The sequence below is a fragment of the Schistocerca nitens genome, chromosome 4, assembly GCF_023898315.1.
Source record: "Schistocerca nitens isolate TAMUIC-IGC-003100 chromosome 4, iqSchNite1.1, whole genome shotgun sequence".
NCBI lineage: Eukaryota > Metazoa > Arthropoda > Insecta > Orthoptera > Acrididae > Schistocerca > Schistocerca nitens.
In genome coordinates, this window is record NC_064617.1 from 63,700,054 (window position 1) to 63,717,208 (window position 17,155).

The 17,155-nt window shown below is 43.3% G+C and overlaps 1 protein-coding gene across 1 annotated transcript in view; it reads right to left on the bottom strand.

Annotated features, from left to right (window-relative positions):
* Window positions 1–17,155, bottom strand: part of LOC126251446 (arylsulfatase B-like) — a 113,324-nt gene that overhangs the window by 59,608 nt on the left and 36,561 nt on the right. The window contains exon 5 of the mRNA XM_049951873.1: window positions 9,340–9,589. Within this exon, the coding sequence (XP_049807830.1) occupies window positions 9,340–9,589 (250 nt within the window). The remainder of the gene's footprint in view (window positions 1–9,339; window positions 9,590–17,155) is intronic.

The following is a 17,155-nucleotide window of genomic DNA, read 5'->3' on the forward strand; positions in this document are numbered from 1 at the left end:
CATCACGTGTTTTGCTCAGCCACTTCTAGGTAGACTGTTTCTTTCAGTCATGTTTTGCTCAAATTTGCTGAACACCTGAACACAGGCTGTAGTTATCAGGTTAACGTGATGTTAGGCGAACAGTGGTTGAAAAGGAACATATTCTGAAAACGTTATGTATTATGAAGCAAGGTTGGAATCAGATGATAGATTTTGGCACGTTATCTCTGCGTGTAAATTATTTTCAGGCATCGAACAAGGTAAGTCGACGTGAGTTTATGTTGGTGGACATTAGGTTGTTAGTGTGGAAAATTTCGTTGCGACATTCCGTAAGTTTAATAATTGGAACAGATACGCTACGGTAACTTCTCTGTACTGACGGTACTCACGAGGTCAGAGAGTGCCGCTACACAATCGATAAACCGCGCTCGAAACACTCGTTGTACATCAGCTGTATGGGTTGGCAGTACGAACCATACTGAGGTCCGCAAGGGGCTACAGCCGCCAGCTCCTAGACTGAGGCTCCGAAGGCATCGTAGGTCAGTTCTGGGCTCTCCGTAGGCATCGCTAAGAGGCACAGTGACAGGACTTTAATATTTTAGAGGACTCGTAGTAATTTCAAACGTCTACTTCACTGGACATTTCACAAAAAGAAGCATTATTTTTGTTGAGTATTTCTTCATATTTAATAAATACCGTTTTATTATTAATTGTTGGGAATCTTTCTGACTGAATGTAACCTACGCCATCCCCTTGCATTCCCAATCACGTGGCTTTGAGGGAAAGAAAACTTTCAGCTACGTTCACAGCACATTTTTCTTTCGGAACCGAAGTTCTCGATAGAGAGCGGGAAAGGTGAAAATCCGACAATGCAACATCAGATGAATAAGGTGGGTGTGGAGTGACTTCCCAGTCCGACTCTGTAGCCTATAGTGTTTTTGCGGGCGGTCGATATCGTGGACTGGCATCAATTCACACAGTCTTCCTGGTCGTTGTTCTTAGATTGTGTCTGCATGACGTCTCATTTGTTGACCATATGCATGATATTACATTTTGTAGATGCGCGCAGATCCTTGGACGGGGAGTTGCTGTTTGTACTCAGCTACTTCTCTTCCTTATGTCAGCATAAAGACACCATTTCTCGTCACTAATAACGGTAAAGAATAGGAATGGCCGGTTGCATTCACGAGCCGGTTTATGACGGGCATATAAACTGCTTTCCTTTTTATTTTTTATTTTTTTTATTTTTTTCAGTTCTGCCGCCGAGCCATTGAAACCGGACGCAGCCCTACTGCCAGCTGTGCTATCAGCAACTTACAATCTCACGAGCGCGACGCGAGTCACACCTTAGGCTGAGGTTCTGGAACCATGGGAGTGGGCGGCCGTAGCTGTCTACAGAATCCCTTTTTGTACAAGGTCCATATTGTTGTTGTTGTTGTTGTGGTCTTCAGTCCTGAGACTGGTTTGATGCAGCTCTCCATGCTACTCTATCCTGTGCAAGCTTCTTCATCTCCCAGTACCTACTGCAACATACATCCTTCTGAATCTGCTTAGTGTATTCATCTCTTGGTCTCCCTCTACGACTTTTACCCTCCACGCTGCCCTCCAATACTAAATTAGTGATCCCTTGTGCCTCAGAACATGTCCTACCAACCGATCCCTTCTTCTAGTCAAGTTGTTCCACAAACTTCTCTCTCCCCAATCCTATTTAATACCTCCTCATTAGTTACGTGATCCACCCACCTTATCTTCAGCATTCTTCTGTAGCACCACATTTCGAAAGCTTCTATTCTATTTTTGTCCAAACTATTTATCGTCCATGTTTCACTTCCATACATGGCTACACTCCATACAAATACTTTCAAAAACGACTTCCTGACACTTAAATCTATACTCGATGTTAACAAATTTCTCTTCTTCAGAAACGCTTTCATTGCCATTGCCAGTCTACATTTTATATCCTCTCTACTTCGACCATCATCATTTGTTTTGCTCCCCAAATAGCAAAACTCCTTTACTACTTTAAGTGTCTCATTTCCTAATCTAATTCCCTCAGCATCACCCGACTTAATTCGACTACATTCCATTATCCTCGTTTTGCTTTTGTTGATGTTCATCTTATATCCTCCTTTCAAGACACTGTCAATTCCGTTCAACTGCTCTTCCAGATCCTTTGCTGTCTCTGACAGAATTACAATGTCATCGGTGAACCTCAAAGTTTTTATTTCTTCTCCATGGATTTTAATACCTACTCCGAATGTTTCTTTTGTTTCCTTAACTGCTTGCTCAATATACAGATTGAATAACATCGGGGAGAGGCTACAACCCTGTCTTACTCCCTTCCCAACCACTGCTTCCCTTTCATGTCCCTCGACTCTTATAACTGCCATCTGGTTTCTGTACAAATTGTAAATAGCCTTCCGCTCCCTGTATTTTACCCGTGCCACCTTTAGAATTTGAAAGAGAGTATTCCAGTCAACATTATCAAAAGCTTTCTCTAAGTCTACAAATACTAGAAACGTAGGTTTGCCTTTCCTTAATCTTTCTTCTAAGATAAGTCGTAAGGTCAGTATTGACTCACGTGTTCCAGTGTTTCTACGGAATCCAAACTGATCTTACCCTAGGTCGGCTTCTACTAGTTTTTCCATTTGTCTGTAAAGAATTCGTGTTAGTATTTTGCAGCTGTGGCTTATTAAACTGATTGTTCGGGTATTTTCTGTCAACACCTGCTTTCGTTGGGATTGGAATTATTATATTCTTCTTGAAGTGTGAGGGTATTTCGCCAGTTTCATACAAAAATGCTCACCAGATGGTAGAGTTTTGACAGGACTGGCTCTCCCAAGGCCGTCAGTAGTTCCAATCGATTGTTGTCTACTCCGGGGCCCTTGTTCCGACTCAGGTCTTTCAGTGCTCTGTCAAACTCTTCACGCAGTGTCATATCTCCCATTTCATCTTCATCTACATCCTCTCCCATTTCCATAATATTGTCCTCAAGTACATCGCCCTTGTATAGACCCTCTACATACTCCTTCCACCTTTCTGCTTTCCCTTCTTTGCTTAGAACTGGTTTCCACCTGAGCTCTTGATGTTCATACAAGTGGTTCTCTTATCTCCAAAGGTCTCTTTAATTTTCCTGTAGGCAGTATCTATCTTACCCCTAGTGAGATAAGCCTCTACATCCTTACATTTGTCCTCTAGCCATCCCTCCTTAGCCATTTTGCACATTCTGTCGATATCATTTTTGAGACGTTTGTATTTCTTTTTGCCTGCTTCATTTACAGCATTTTTATATTTTCTCCTTTTATCAATTAAATTCAATATTTCTTCTGTTACCCAAGTATTTCTACTAGCCCTCGTCTTTTTACCTACTTGATCCTCTGCTGCCTTCACTACTTCATCCCTCAAAGCTACCCATTCTTCTTCTTCTGTATTTCTTTCCCCCATTCCTGTCAATTGTTCCCTTATGCTCTCCCTGAAACTCTCTACAACCTCTGGTTCTTTCAGTTTATCCAGGTCCCATCTCCTTAAGTGGCTCCGGAAAGGCTCAAAATCATGAAAAGTTCAATTTTTACTTTTTTGCGTTTTCTGAATCTGCAGACTATTACCTTTTAATAGATATACAATTTACTCAATTCCGAAGACTACAACTATTTTTAAATTTTTTTTGAAATGTGTTCTACATGGGCGTGACCCACTGTGGCGCTGTTAAACTGCTGTCAAATGGTGTTATTATTAACGTCCGTGTTCATCAGGTACATTTTAGTGATGTGAGATAAAGTATGTGTTGTGGCTAACCTGTGATGGTTCAATATATAACGCTGGTGTGATTGTCGATTGTTTCATGTTTATTTACTCTGTCGTTATCTCGAAAATATTCGTAATTAATTCTGTTTCTTGAGTCTCTGTTTTGTTGAAGTATAATAATGAGTAAAAGTAAAGTTATTAAAAATCCTCTGAAGGCTTTTAAGAAAAGGAGAAATGTTGGAAAGCCAAAGGTATGTGTTATTACTGTAAACAATAAAGACGATAACCAAGTGAGTGAACCTAACCTCTCAAGTACACCTGCCTATAGCAGTCAAAGTGGGAAAGAAAATACTTCTCAGAAGAAGCTTGGTTCAATGAGTGAAAACTATGAATGTTTTATGGGCGAATCGGATGTGAATGAAATATTTGATATGTCGGTTCTCAAAGGAACTTTTTCAAACTGTGTAAGATGTATTCATTGTAGTGAAGTTGGTCTGGAACTCTCCATAATAAAGCACGTAGGACTTGCCTGTGAAATACAACCGAAATGTGATAAGTGTTCATACATGACCACCTTTTGGAACAGTGTTGCAGTAACTGCAACTGAAGAAAATGGTAGCAAAATCTACGAACGCAACAACGAGCGATGCTTGCTTTAGACAAGGAACGCCTTCGGGCTGCAGACAGGGCTGTAAAGAGTCTAGAAATACAAGCAAGAGTAAACAGGAGGAGGAACAAGAGGAAGCTTGAGGAGGAGTTTGCAGAGGATGAAGATAATCCATCCTACGGACCTGGAATGCACTAAAAAGTTAATCCAATCTTTGTCGCTCGATTCCCAAAACTTTTATTTTCTCATACTAATTACATGTTTTCTAAGGATCTTCCAAACATATTTGTTTCAAACTTTCAGTAAATGTTTCACAGTACCTTCTGCATAATTTAACACAGCCTTTTTCCAGAAATCTGTATATTTTTTAATACATAAATAAAAAATTGCAAAAAATGTTGTGAATTTTCTTAACAATTGAAAAAAAATCATCTTTAATAACTGAACTAAAATTTTGTAAAATCCCTGTGTTACGTAGTAGCCCATATTCCAATAAATAATCTGTAAAAAGTTCAACTTCCTACCTCAAATACTTTGTGAGGAAAGATGTAATTTATAAGCGTTATTTTAACATTGCAAGTATAGGGCGTTCCGGAGCCCCTTAAATTCCCACCTTTTTGCAGTTTCTTCAGTCTTAATCTACAGGTCATAACCAATAGATTGTGGTCAGAGTCCACATCTGCCCCTGGAAATGTCTTACAATTTAAAACCTGGTTCCTAAATCTCTGTCTTACCATTATATAATCTGTCTGATACCTTTTAGTATCTCCAGGGTTCTTCCATGTATACAGCCTTCTTTCATGATTCTTAAACCAAGTGTTAACTGTGATTAAGTTGTGCTCTGTGCAAAATTCTACCAGGCGGCTTCCTCTTTCATTTCTTAGCCCCAATCCATATTCACCTACTACGTTTCCTTCTCTCCCTTTTCCTACACTCAAATTCCAGTCACCCATGACTATTAAATTTTCGTCTCCCTTCACTATCTGAATAATTTCTTTTATTTCATCATACATTTCTTCAATTTCTTCGTCATCTGCAGAGCTAGTTGGCATATAAATTTGTACTACTGTAGTAGGTGTGGGCTTCGTAGCTATCTTGGCCACAACAATGCGTTCGCTGTGCTGTTTGTAGTAGCTTACCCGCATTCCCATTTTCCTATTCATTATTAAACCTACTCCTGCATTACCCCTATTTGATTTTGTGTTTATAACCCTGTAGTCACATGACCAGAAGTCTTGTTCCTCCTGCCACCGAACTTCATTAATTCCCACTATATCTAACTTTAACCTAGCCATTTCCCTTTTTAAATTTTCTAACCTACCTGCCCGATTAAGGGATCTGACATTCCACGCTCCGATCCGTAGAACGTCAGTTTTCTTTCTGCTGATAACGACATCCTCTTGAGTAGTCCCCGCCCGGAGATCCGAATGGGGGACTATTTTACCTCCGGAATATTTTACCCAAGAGGATGCCATCATCATTTAATCATACAGTAAAGCTGCATGCCCCCGGGAAAAATTACGGCTGTAGTTTCCCCTTGCTTTCAGCCGTTCGCAGTACCAGCACAGCAAGGCCGTTTTGGTTATTGTTACAAGGCCAGATCAGTCAATCATCCAGACTGTTGCCCCTGCAACTACCGAAAAGGCTGCTGCCACTCTTCAGGAACCACACGTTTGTCTGGCCTCTCAACAGATACCCCTCCGTTGTGGTTGTACCTACGGTACGGCTATCTGTATCGCTGAGGCACGCAAGCCTCCCAGCGGCAAGGTCCGTGGTTCTAGGGGGGGGGGGGGGGGGGGGGGGGGGAAGTCCATATTAGTGCAATAATAAGAATGACAGTGGCTGGAGTTATCGTAGCGCCGGGTATAGTGGTGTCATGTATGTAGTGTGGAGGCTGTTTGCCACCACATAAGTAATGGGACATAAGTAATTGAACATAACTAATTGGACATAAGTAATAGGACATAAGTAATTGGCAACTCGTCATAGTTGTGCCGTTTCTTCACTTTCAGTTTCAGTACATATAGCCACCAGCTGATTTATGGGATTTTGGCTCAGAGCATGAGGTAGACATACACCCAATTTTTGAACGTTCCCCACTGCATGCAAAAACCGCACTATGGTGGAACGATCATAATTTATCACATTTGCAAGTTATTGAGTACAATGAAGTTAATGATTGTGAATTAATGCGTTAAAATGAACTTCATAAAAGCCTGAAGATATTCCGGAACGTGGAGAGAGTCTAATGTCAAAAATATCCACCATGAAACAAGAAAAACATTTTCTTGTCATGCTCTGTCCATCAGCATTATCCTCATACACGTCGTAAATGTTTCTCGCTGCCTCCGCTGCTGTGATCTCTCTATTGAACTCGAACGGAAGAATATGTGGAGAATGTTCCGATTTCTTCACCTGGCACTCCATTTTCTAGCGTCCACAGCTCCACTCAGTGTCTCCAGTTGACCAAATGACGATAAGTGAAATCAAATAGCAACAGTGAAGTACAAATAAAAAATGAGAATCGATAAATGTATCCCTATGGCAACCGGAAAAACAACGAAAACGGGAACGTTACGAACTTTTGCACCAATCTAATATGTATGATAGACGTGTGAGTGCTATAGAATGGCCCTTAGACAGATGTTTAGCTATTAGCTTCACTGTGAATAGATGACAGCCCCCTTGCACTGCGGACCGCAACAGGTGTGAAGCTAACACCAATTGGGAGTACCTGTTGCTCTCATGAATCTGTTTAATTATGTATTCTATAGTATACTAAGACATGGAGGTCCATTATTATCTGTTCTCAGGTTAGAGCTATGTAAGTATTCTTGAGGCATTATGGTGAGCCAGTTAGCATCAATTATCTTTTCATGGGCATTGTAACTTTCGCTTTGCATATAGCTGTAACATCAGTGCTTGTACATCACTACTTGGAAACGTTATTAATGCTAATACTTAAACAGGCACACCTTTCAAAGTCTAGCTGCAACAGATACACGCTTAAAGACTAAAGACTGTGAAGCAGTAGCAGAGCAAATTATTGTACTGAAAGACGTGCTAGAAGTAGATTGACTTGCGATTTTATTTTGAAAAAAAGGGCAGGTATATCGAATACCAAGGTTAATTCAATCAATTTAATCACGAGATACGAAACAATGAAACTCATGAATGTGCTTTAAATATCTAACCTACAAGATTGCTGTTGATGGACTACGTAATGGAGCCTTGAAAGCAAAAACTAAGGAAATTTAAATTACCTTCCATACTACGACAGTCTTTTGCAGCAAGAAGTGCTAACCCTCAAAGGCCAAAATGTCTCCTTACAGGTCAGTCATACAACGAGTGTGTCTGCGGATTTAGGACTCTTGCCGTCAGAGACGTTTACTGGCAGAAACAGTAACAAAAGAGGCAAAAATATTACAAGGTAAGCCTACAATTGGTCCAAATTACGAAAACTAACGGCATGAGTATAAAAAAAATCGAAAGCGCTAATGTTTTCTAAAAGAGGGAAAAGCTACGGACTCAGTTTCCAAACGCATCGTCATACGAGAAGAATGAATGACACCGTATGGACTAAGAATCATTTGTGTTCCATAGGTCCCAATGCATAGTCGTATGACATCGTAGCTGCTGAGTCGTCAAATTACAATCATATAAACTATAATTAATTTAAAAAAATAGAGTGCAACAAATAAAATATGTCTGCCAGTGATATTACATGTATGTCATTCCACCTTGACAATGTATACGTCACTCGATAACAGCCGTAACAGGTCTGTAGTGAAAGGGAAGAAATAAAAATTAATATCGCACAGCAGCGACTGTGGAGGCTCCTTATAAATACGACACTTTCCGACTAAAGACATTTTCAGTTTCATCGTTTCGCACCCTAAATACCGCAATACTTAATCCTAGAGCAGATAAGTAAACAAACAGAAACAACACAAAATTGAAATAACTTCAAAGCAGCTATAGTGACGTTTGGGACTTTATCAGACGAGAAACAAGCTGGTGCAAAAGGGTGAAAATAGTTCAAATGGCTCTAAGCAGTATGGGACTTAACATCTGAGGTCTTCAGTCTCCTAGACTTAGAACTACGAGAACCTAATTAACCTAAGGACATCACACACATCCATGCCCGAGGTAGGATTCGAACCTGCGACCGTAGCACCCGTGTGGTTCCGGACTGAAGCGCTTAGAACCGCTCGAGCCAAAAGGGTGAGATGAAGGCGCTTCTACACCCAGAGCTTGAATGAAGGAATACCGACAACAACTGTCATAACTGTGGTAAGTTAACTTGATACATGTTGGCTGACTAGCAAAATAAATGCTGCTGCTGCTGTGGTCTTCAGTCCTGAGACTGGTTTGATGCAGCTCTCCATGCTACTCTATCCTGTGCAAGCTGCTTCAAAGCTGCTTCATCTCCCAGTACCTACTGCAGCCTACATCCTTCTGAATCTGCTTAGTGTATTCATCTCTTGGTCTCCCTCTACTCTCAAAATAAAAGAATAAACGAAAACATATGTTTTTTTTTTTTTTAATTTCAGCAAGGTTTCGTATGTGACCGTGTGATGAGTGTAGGCATACAGCGACCTGCTTGGATAGCAGCGCGCATTAGCACACCTCTTGTGGGATTCGGGAGACGTACCGGCCTCGGATCGTATTCTTCCGGCTGATTAACGGTGAGGGGTAGTGTGTCGGCAAGTCTGGATGTGGTTTTTAGGCAGTTTCTCACATCCGAATAGGAGAATACTGGGCTGGTACCCACGTTCCACCTCACTTGCACTATTGGTAAACATCTTGAAAAACATCCTTACATTTCCACATGGGACAACCCCAGACGCAGGTATGTGGGGTACACAAATGACATCAGGTTTCGGAACGAGTGGCGACCGGGAGAGCAGCTCTCCACCGTCTACCAGTGGTATTTCCAAAACCTTATTAACTTGCCGGCGCCCTGAACGGGTCAGATAAGGTTGGGATAGAGAGGAGAGTGGGCGTACCTGCGTAGAGACGGCGGTTGGGGTCCGAGACGTGGCCAAAGGCATTCACCACCTGCTGCGGGGCGTCCAGCCACTTGGCGGCCACTCCTGCGTGGCAGCCGAGGTGGGCCACGTAGAGGAAGAGCGGCCTCTGAGTGTCGTGCTCAGCTATCAGCCTCTCCGCCTCCTCCGAGAAAACGTCCGTCACGTAGCGACCGGAGTACTCCCACGCCGTCCGCATATTGTCGCGCAGGTCGTAGCCGCTCATGTTCTGCAATGATATTACGGAAAAGCGTCAGTGAAAAGGGCTGGGGATCACGTTTCTCGCGAGGAAATTCAAGTATTGAAGTGTTTCAGACGTCTTACTACAAGAGGTTACAGTAACACCTTTTCTCAACATCACAGTGACGTACCCATTAAGAATTGTCATACTAAATAGGAACCAATTCCTATGAATATTTGGGAGATACACAGGCCAGTCACAGTAACTTGAATACCACCTATCGTGAATCTACGTCTACATCTACACCATACTCCACAAGCCACCAAATGGTGTGTGGCAGAGGGTACTTTCGGTTCCATTGTCTGATCCCTCCAACTCTGTGAAGAATGATTGTCGGTAAGCATCTGTATTGGCTCTAATTTCTCGGATATTCTCCTCGTGGTCAATACGCGAGAAGTATCTAGTGAGAAGTAATATGTTCTCGGACTACTCCTGAAAAGTAAACTCTAGCGAACGGGCCACGAAGGCCCAACGGTACCGACCGGTCTCTGTGTCATCCTCAGGCCATAGGCGTCACTGGATGTGGATGTGGAGGGGCATGTGGTCAGCACACCGCTCTCGTAGCCGTGTACCAGTTCCGAGACCGGATCCGCTACGTCTCAATCAAGTGGCTCATCAGGTTTGCCTCACAAGGGCTGAGTGCCCAGGCCGACAGCGCTTAACTGACGGGAGACGGTGTTACCACGGCGGCAATACCGCTGGCCTGCTGAAAAGTGCTGTCCCGAAATTTCGATAGTACCTCTGCCCGCGATGCACAATGACTCTCTTGTAAAGTCTGCCAGTGGAGTTCGTTTAGCATCACCGTAACGCTCTTTCGCCAGCTAAAGGATCCCGTGACGAAACGTGCAGCTCTTCGTTGGATATTATCAACCTCCTCTATCAGTCCCAGCTGATAGGGATCCCATATGGGTCAACAATACTCAAGAATCGGCCTTATAAGCCACTTGTGTCGTGGGTGATTTACATTTCCTTAAGATTCTTCTGAAACTGGAGTCTGATTTTCTCAATATGTGATTTATATGGTCATTCCACTTAAGGTGGCTCTGGATAGTTACGCCTCAATATTTTACGGCAGACCCTGTTTCCAGCTGTATGCCATCAATAGTGTAGCTGTAGAGTAGTGGATTTCATTTCCTATGTATTTCGACTACCAGAGGCTACACCAATCATAAATTCTCTGCATGTAGTTCTGTAAATTGTTACAATATTATGTTGTTACTACTTTGGCATAGAAAACTGTGTCAGCGTGGAATAATTACGTACAAATGCCGGGTGGTGGAAGTAGGGGGGGAATACAAAGCGAGTCGAGGGGATGCGGGCAACAGTGCAGTCGTTGTCGTACTGATCAAAGGGAGCCCTTCATTTGCGTCCATAAAGGCATAGTCACTGGTTTTCGGGCTAAGGGTGGAAGCATTACCGAAACGTCTACGATAGTAGACAGTTTGCGTGCTGTCACAGTTAGAGTACACTGTTGCTGCTGTTGTGGTCTTCAGTCCAATAATATTTAGAGTGTACTGTTGTTACTGTTGTGGTCTTCAGTCCCAATAATATCTATAGCAATAGTAAGGAAATAACAACGGCCGCTAGGAGTAAGAGAATGGAAGAAGATGAAATCCTCAGTGTCGCAGACGAACCATTCCTCGCTAACGAATCGCCAGCAGAAAAAACTGTTGTCAGTAAGCTGGAAAAGTGAGATTCGAACAATTGAGTACAAGTTATTGAATTTCACGACAGCTGCGGAAAATACGAAGTAAAGGAAGACATTATTAGAGCCGATGAAGATGACAGGATATATAAAGATCCTGCGGTGAAAGAAAAGGAACTAATAACATTAGGAGAAACATGTGACATTAATCATTTAAGACCAACCAAAAGATTTTGTTGTTGTGATCTTGAGTCCAGAGACTGGTTTGACGCAGGTCTCCATGCTACTCGATCCCGTGCAAGCTTCTTCCTCTCCAAGTAACTACTGAAATCTACGTCCTTCTGAATCTGCTTACTGTGTTCATCTCTTTACCCTCCACGCTGCCCTGCAATACCAAATTGCCTTGATTCGTCAGAACATGTCCTACCAACCGATTCCTTCTTCTAGTCAAGTTGTGCCATCCATAAAGCCCTCTTCTCCCCAATTCTGTTCAGTACTTCCTCATTAGTTACGTGTCCCACCCATCTAATCTTCAGCATTCTTCTGTAGCAGCACATTTCAAAAACTTCTATTCTCTTAACGTCCTACGCCTGGCAGAATGGCGCTATCGAAAGCCGGCGCTGATGCAACTGTGGCGTACCATGGGCCATGGGTAAAAGGGCTGAACAAGAGCTGCTGATATATGTAAGACCGAGTAGACGAGCAACTATTGTGAAACGGACCACCCAAACCACCAATGGCTTCCAACAATATCTCCTCGTTGCTGCGTAGGTGCTTCCACAGCAGGTGCCTAATTCATCGACCCATACTGACTACTACTTCACAGGGGAGGAAGGCTGGAGTTTGCACGCCAGTACCTCAATTGGACGTCCACGACAGATGGCCTTTTCAAATGAACAACGTTTTATGCTCCGTCAGACAGATTGTCGTTGGCGTGTGCGGCGCGAAATGCCAGAAAGCCAACACCCTGCATGTGTTATGCTCTGGCGAATGTCCTCGTGGCACTTCCTGGGTGATCTCGTCACACTGGAAGGCACAATGGGTGAACACAGGTGGACATCTGTCCTCGCCGACCATGTCCACCACTGCACGCAACTTTGCTTTTCGTGGGAGAGGACATCTACCAGCAGGGCAATGCAACATGTCACACAGCTGGCAGTGCACATGTTTCAAGAGCACCAGCATGGGTTCACTGTACTCCCCTGGTCACCAACTTCACCGAATTGAAACCCAATCGACAATATGTGGTGTAAGCTACCGCTTCTGTTTTGTTCTTTCCTGCTGATGGGTAAGACTGCGAGCCGAACATATAAGTGAAAAATATTGCACAACAAATTATATAACGCTAATTTGTCGCCCTGACACTTACACGGTCTCCAGAAGCTTATCCTTTGCTCTATATGTGACGTTAACTAGTCGTATGCAAATCTGGTTGGTGTCTAACCATATCCTCAGTATATGCTAGAATGTTCAGATGTGCTGAACTACAAACACTGCCTCCACGAGGTGGTTGCAAACATGAAATACACAAATAAGGAGATAATAAAATGACAAAGGAAAGTACTAGCTATGAAATGATACACTCAGTAGTGTTAAATTCTTTACTCTTCTGCAATTTACTCTATACAAGATTACACAGTACGAGCAACTTTTTAGTTCTGCCTATTCACATTTGGTAGTCGCTCTGTCTGGCACTGTCCTGTGATATATTCGCGGTCGTTAATTCAAGCGCGGAATACTGACATCAGCTATGGCAATTGCAATTATATTTAGAACTAGACTCGCTTCTAGCAACGTGAAGCCTCAGCATGGAACGAAAAAGACACGTGATCAGCAATTTACTTTACTTCTCTAACCGCCGTTGCGAATGTACGACCACTACAGTGATCTGACGCTTATCGCTGCAAAGGTTCGCGCCTCAGCGAGATAACATAAATTCTACCTCACCAAAAGCTTCCGTAGGCACCTCCACGGCTGCCGTGAAAGACCAGACGATCCTCAGGCTCTCGCTACAAGTCCTCTGTCCCGTTAACGAGGTCGCACACCTCGCCAGGACCAACCTCTCTTCTCGACGCCCCAGGAACAAGTGTTTCTCAGTCGCTACGGTTTTTCGTAGCTCCTGTTCTTATATCTTCCCCCCTTTAATGTGCGTGGCCAATCATGTTGCTGGAAGGCGTTCGTTTCCGAGCGCCGACCAATCTCAGTTTTGCAACCAACCGAAGCTGCTAGAAGCTTCCAGACTGTTCCAGAAGCTTCCGCTCCGGCCGATTGGAAAACCCCCTGCACACCGCCACGCGTTTTGTGAGCGAGCCCCTGTGTCTTCTCCTTGTCCTCGACCACGTGGTTCCCGCTAAGCCGCGGTCCACCCGCCTGGGGTTTCCAGTAGTTTACGGGCGCTGTTGTCTTCAGCTCTCAGGCCTGTCCGCTTCACTATCGCCCAACGTGCAGATATTCTACTTCAAATTAAGATCCCTAGCCGATGTCAGCATCGTTATTGGTTTCCTGTCTCGATGTTTATACTATTAAAGGGTCTTCTTTCCGGAGTGGTGGTTGTAATGTGGCTCAAAATGATGCCACCTTACGGTGGGACCGCCTCAATCGGGCTGTTCGCGCTATGTGGTCCCAGCCGAGAAACCAGGCTCAGCTGGCCACGAGACTGGGGTAGGCATGGCTCCACATACCAGCCGGTACGTACCAGAACCTCACTGATTTTCATATTAGAAATGAAGAAATTCCTCCAGCTGTATTTAAGGTGTCGATTTTAGCTTGGCAACTAGTTTCAACGTTGTAACAACCTCATCTTCAGGCCCATACACTTGTTGACGTCAACTGCGTGCGGCTGATACTAGAAGTCAGTGGTGAGATACGGACGTGCTCCATGGGGAAGGAGGTTAGTAACTCACTGATTTTCTTCCAGTACGCCTAACAGTGTTCCGCATTATAAAAGGTGGTTATTTAGGATCGTCACATATGGCCACATTAATGCCTCTGGGCACTCTATTTACAGATACGTGCTGGTATCATCAACAAATATTTCTTGTTGTGTAATAAAAGAATACATTGTCCGTCGTAGACTGTATTGTGCATTATTGAAGGCGTGCTGTTAGTTAATTCTGACCGTGACCCATTATCAAGAACACTTACCATGTCAAGTATTACACGTCGAGCTCATGACAAATTAAACGTGCTTGATGATGGCTCACGATCGAAATTAGCTAATACCACGATTTCGATAAAGTACAATACAGCCTACAGCTTAAATCATTTAATAAAAGCAAGTCTTCTGGTCCAGACTGTATACCAATTAGCTTCCTGAATGAGAATTTCACTCTGCAGCGGAGTATGTGCTGATATGAAACTTCCTGGAAGATTAAAACTGTGTGCCGGACCGAGACTCGAACTCGGGACCTTTTGCCTTTCGCGGGCAAGTGCTCTACCAACCGAGCTACCCAAGCACGACTCACGCCCCGTTCTCTCAGCTTTACTTCTGCCAGTATCTCGTATCCTACCTTCCAAACTTAACAGAAGCTCTCCTGCGAGCACTTGCCCGCGAAAGGCAAAAGGTCTCGAGTTCGAGTCTCGGTCCGGAACACAGTTTTAATCTGCCGGGAAGTTTAACTTAGGTTCCTTTCCCAGTATGCTGATGCATTACCTCCATACTTAACAATCATACACAACCGTTCGCTCGACGAAATATCCGTACCCAAAGACTGGAAAGTTGCACAGGTCACACCAATATTCAAGAGAGGTAGTAGGAGTAATTGATTAAATTACAGGCCCATATCGTTAACGTCGATATGCAGCAGGATTTTAGAACATGTATTGTGTTCGAACATTATGAATTAGCTCGAAGGAAACGGTCTATTGACACACAGTCAACATGGGCTTAGAAAACATCGTTCCGGTGAAACATAAGTATCTCTTTATTCACATGAAGTGTTGATTGCTATTGACAAGGGATTTCAGATCGATTCCGTATTTCTGGATTTCCGGAAGGCTTTTGGCTCTGTACCACACAGGCGGATCGTGGTGAAATTGCGTGCTTATGGAATATAGTCTTAGTTATGTGACTGGATTTGTGATTTCCTGTCAGAGAGGTCACAGTTCGTAGTAGTTGACGGAAAGTTAACGAGTAAAACAGAAGTGATTTCTGGCGTTCCCCAAGTTAGTGTTATAGGCCCTTTGCTGTTCCTTATCTATATAAACGATTTGCGAGACAATCTGAGCAGCCGTCTTCGGTTGTTTGCAGATGACGCTGTCGTTTATCGACTAATAAAATCATCAGAAGAACAAAAGAAACTGGAAAACGATTTAGAAAAAATATCTGAATGTGGAGAAAAGTGTCAGTTGACCGTAAATAAAGTCTGAGGTCATCCACATGAGTGCTAAAAGGAACTCGTTAAACGTCGGTTACACGATAAATCAGTGTAATCTAAAAGCCGTAAATGCAACTAAATACCTAGGTTTTGCAATTACGAACAACTTAAATTGGAAATAACACATAGAAAATGTTGTGCGGCAGGCTAACCAAAGGCTACGCTTTACTGGCAGGACACTTAGAATATGTAAATGATCTACTAAGGAGACTGCCTACACTACGCTTGTCCGTCCTCTTTTAGAATACTGCTGCGCGGTGTGGGATCCTTACCAGATAGGACTGACGGAGTACATCGAAAAAGATCAAAGAAAGGCAGCGCGTTTTGTATTATCGTGAAATATGGGGGAAAGTGACACAGAAATGATACAGGATTTGGGCTGGACATCATTAAAAGAAAGGCGTTTTTCGTTGCGACGGAACCTTCTCGCGAAATTTCAATCACCGTCTTTGTCCTCCGAATGCGAAAATATTTTGCTGACACCGACCTACATAGGGAGAAACGATCACCACGATAAAATAAGGGAAATCAGAGCTCGTATGGAAAGATTTAGGTGTTCATTCTTTCCGCGTGCTATACGAGATTGGAATACTAGAGAATTGTGAAGGTGGTTCGATGAACTTAAATGTGTTTTGCAGAGTATCCATGTAGATGTAGATGTAGATGTACAACGGACAATGAATTCCTTTATTAAACACCTAGAGACTGTGGATCCCGATGGAAGTCAAAACTTTCTTATTATTTTTCTGTTGCCTTTTCGTCTGCGCAGTCGCATTGTTACATCGGTTTTGGCAGAGTTAGTGTCATAAGATGGTCATATGCCGTTCCTCGCGCCGCGTCTCCCCACGGTTTCCTGTGTTTCCTATCAGTATACATCTAGTGTAGCTCTCATTTTGAGGTGCGATAACGTTCTCAAGTGTTTGCGTAAAGGCTACATGAGGCGGAACCAGTCCGTTATTTACCAGATTTTATGTGGGAAACTACCTAAAAAGCATACCCAGCCTATCCAGCTCATCTGTCCACAACGTTAATCTGCGAGGGGTATGGACCCGGGACATTCTCACTTCTCCGTGCCGCAGACGTGTCGCGTTAACATGCTCGGCTGTCCAAGCGGGTTATATCAACAACCGCTGCTGACCACTAAAATTTGCAGCACTCGGAACGATGGCAAATATCATAGCCAGTGAGTGTATACGTTATAATGGTAAAAACCCATAACCGAGTTTGTAATTGATTTGGAAGACATACACTGCAAAATTTAGTACCCAGAGCTAGCACGTCAGGAAGCTGCAACAACAGGTTCATTGTCGATGGACGTAGGGCCGACGTCAGCTTGGATTACATATACGCATGAATTATTCGATTCTGCTCCAGTGCTATCCCAGTTCCTATATCGTTGCGTCTGACGGGTGGTGCCATGCCAGTCTTTCAGGAGCTCTAGTGGTTGAAACATCTGAAGAACGTGTTGGTCAGTGTACTCAATGTACAGGAAGGTGACCACAGCACACGAATCATGTGGTCTTACGTTATTTC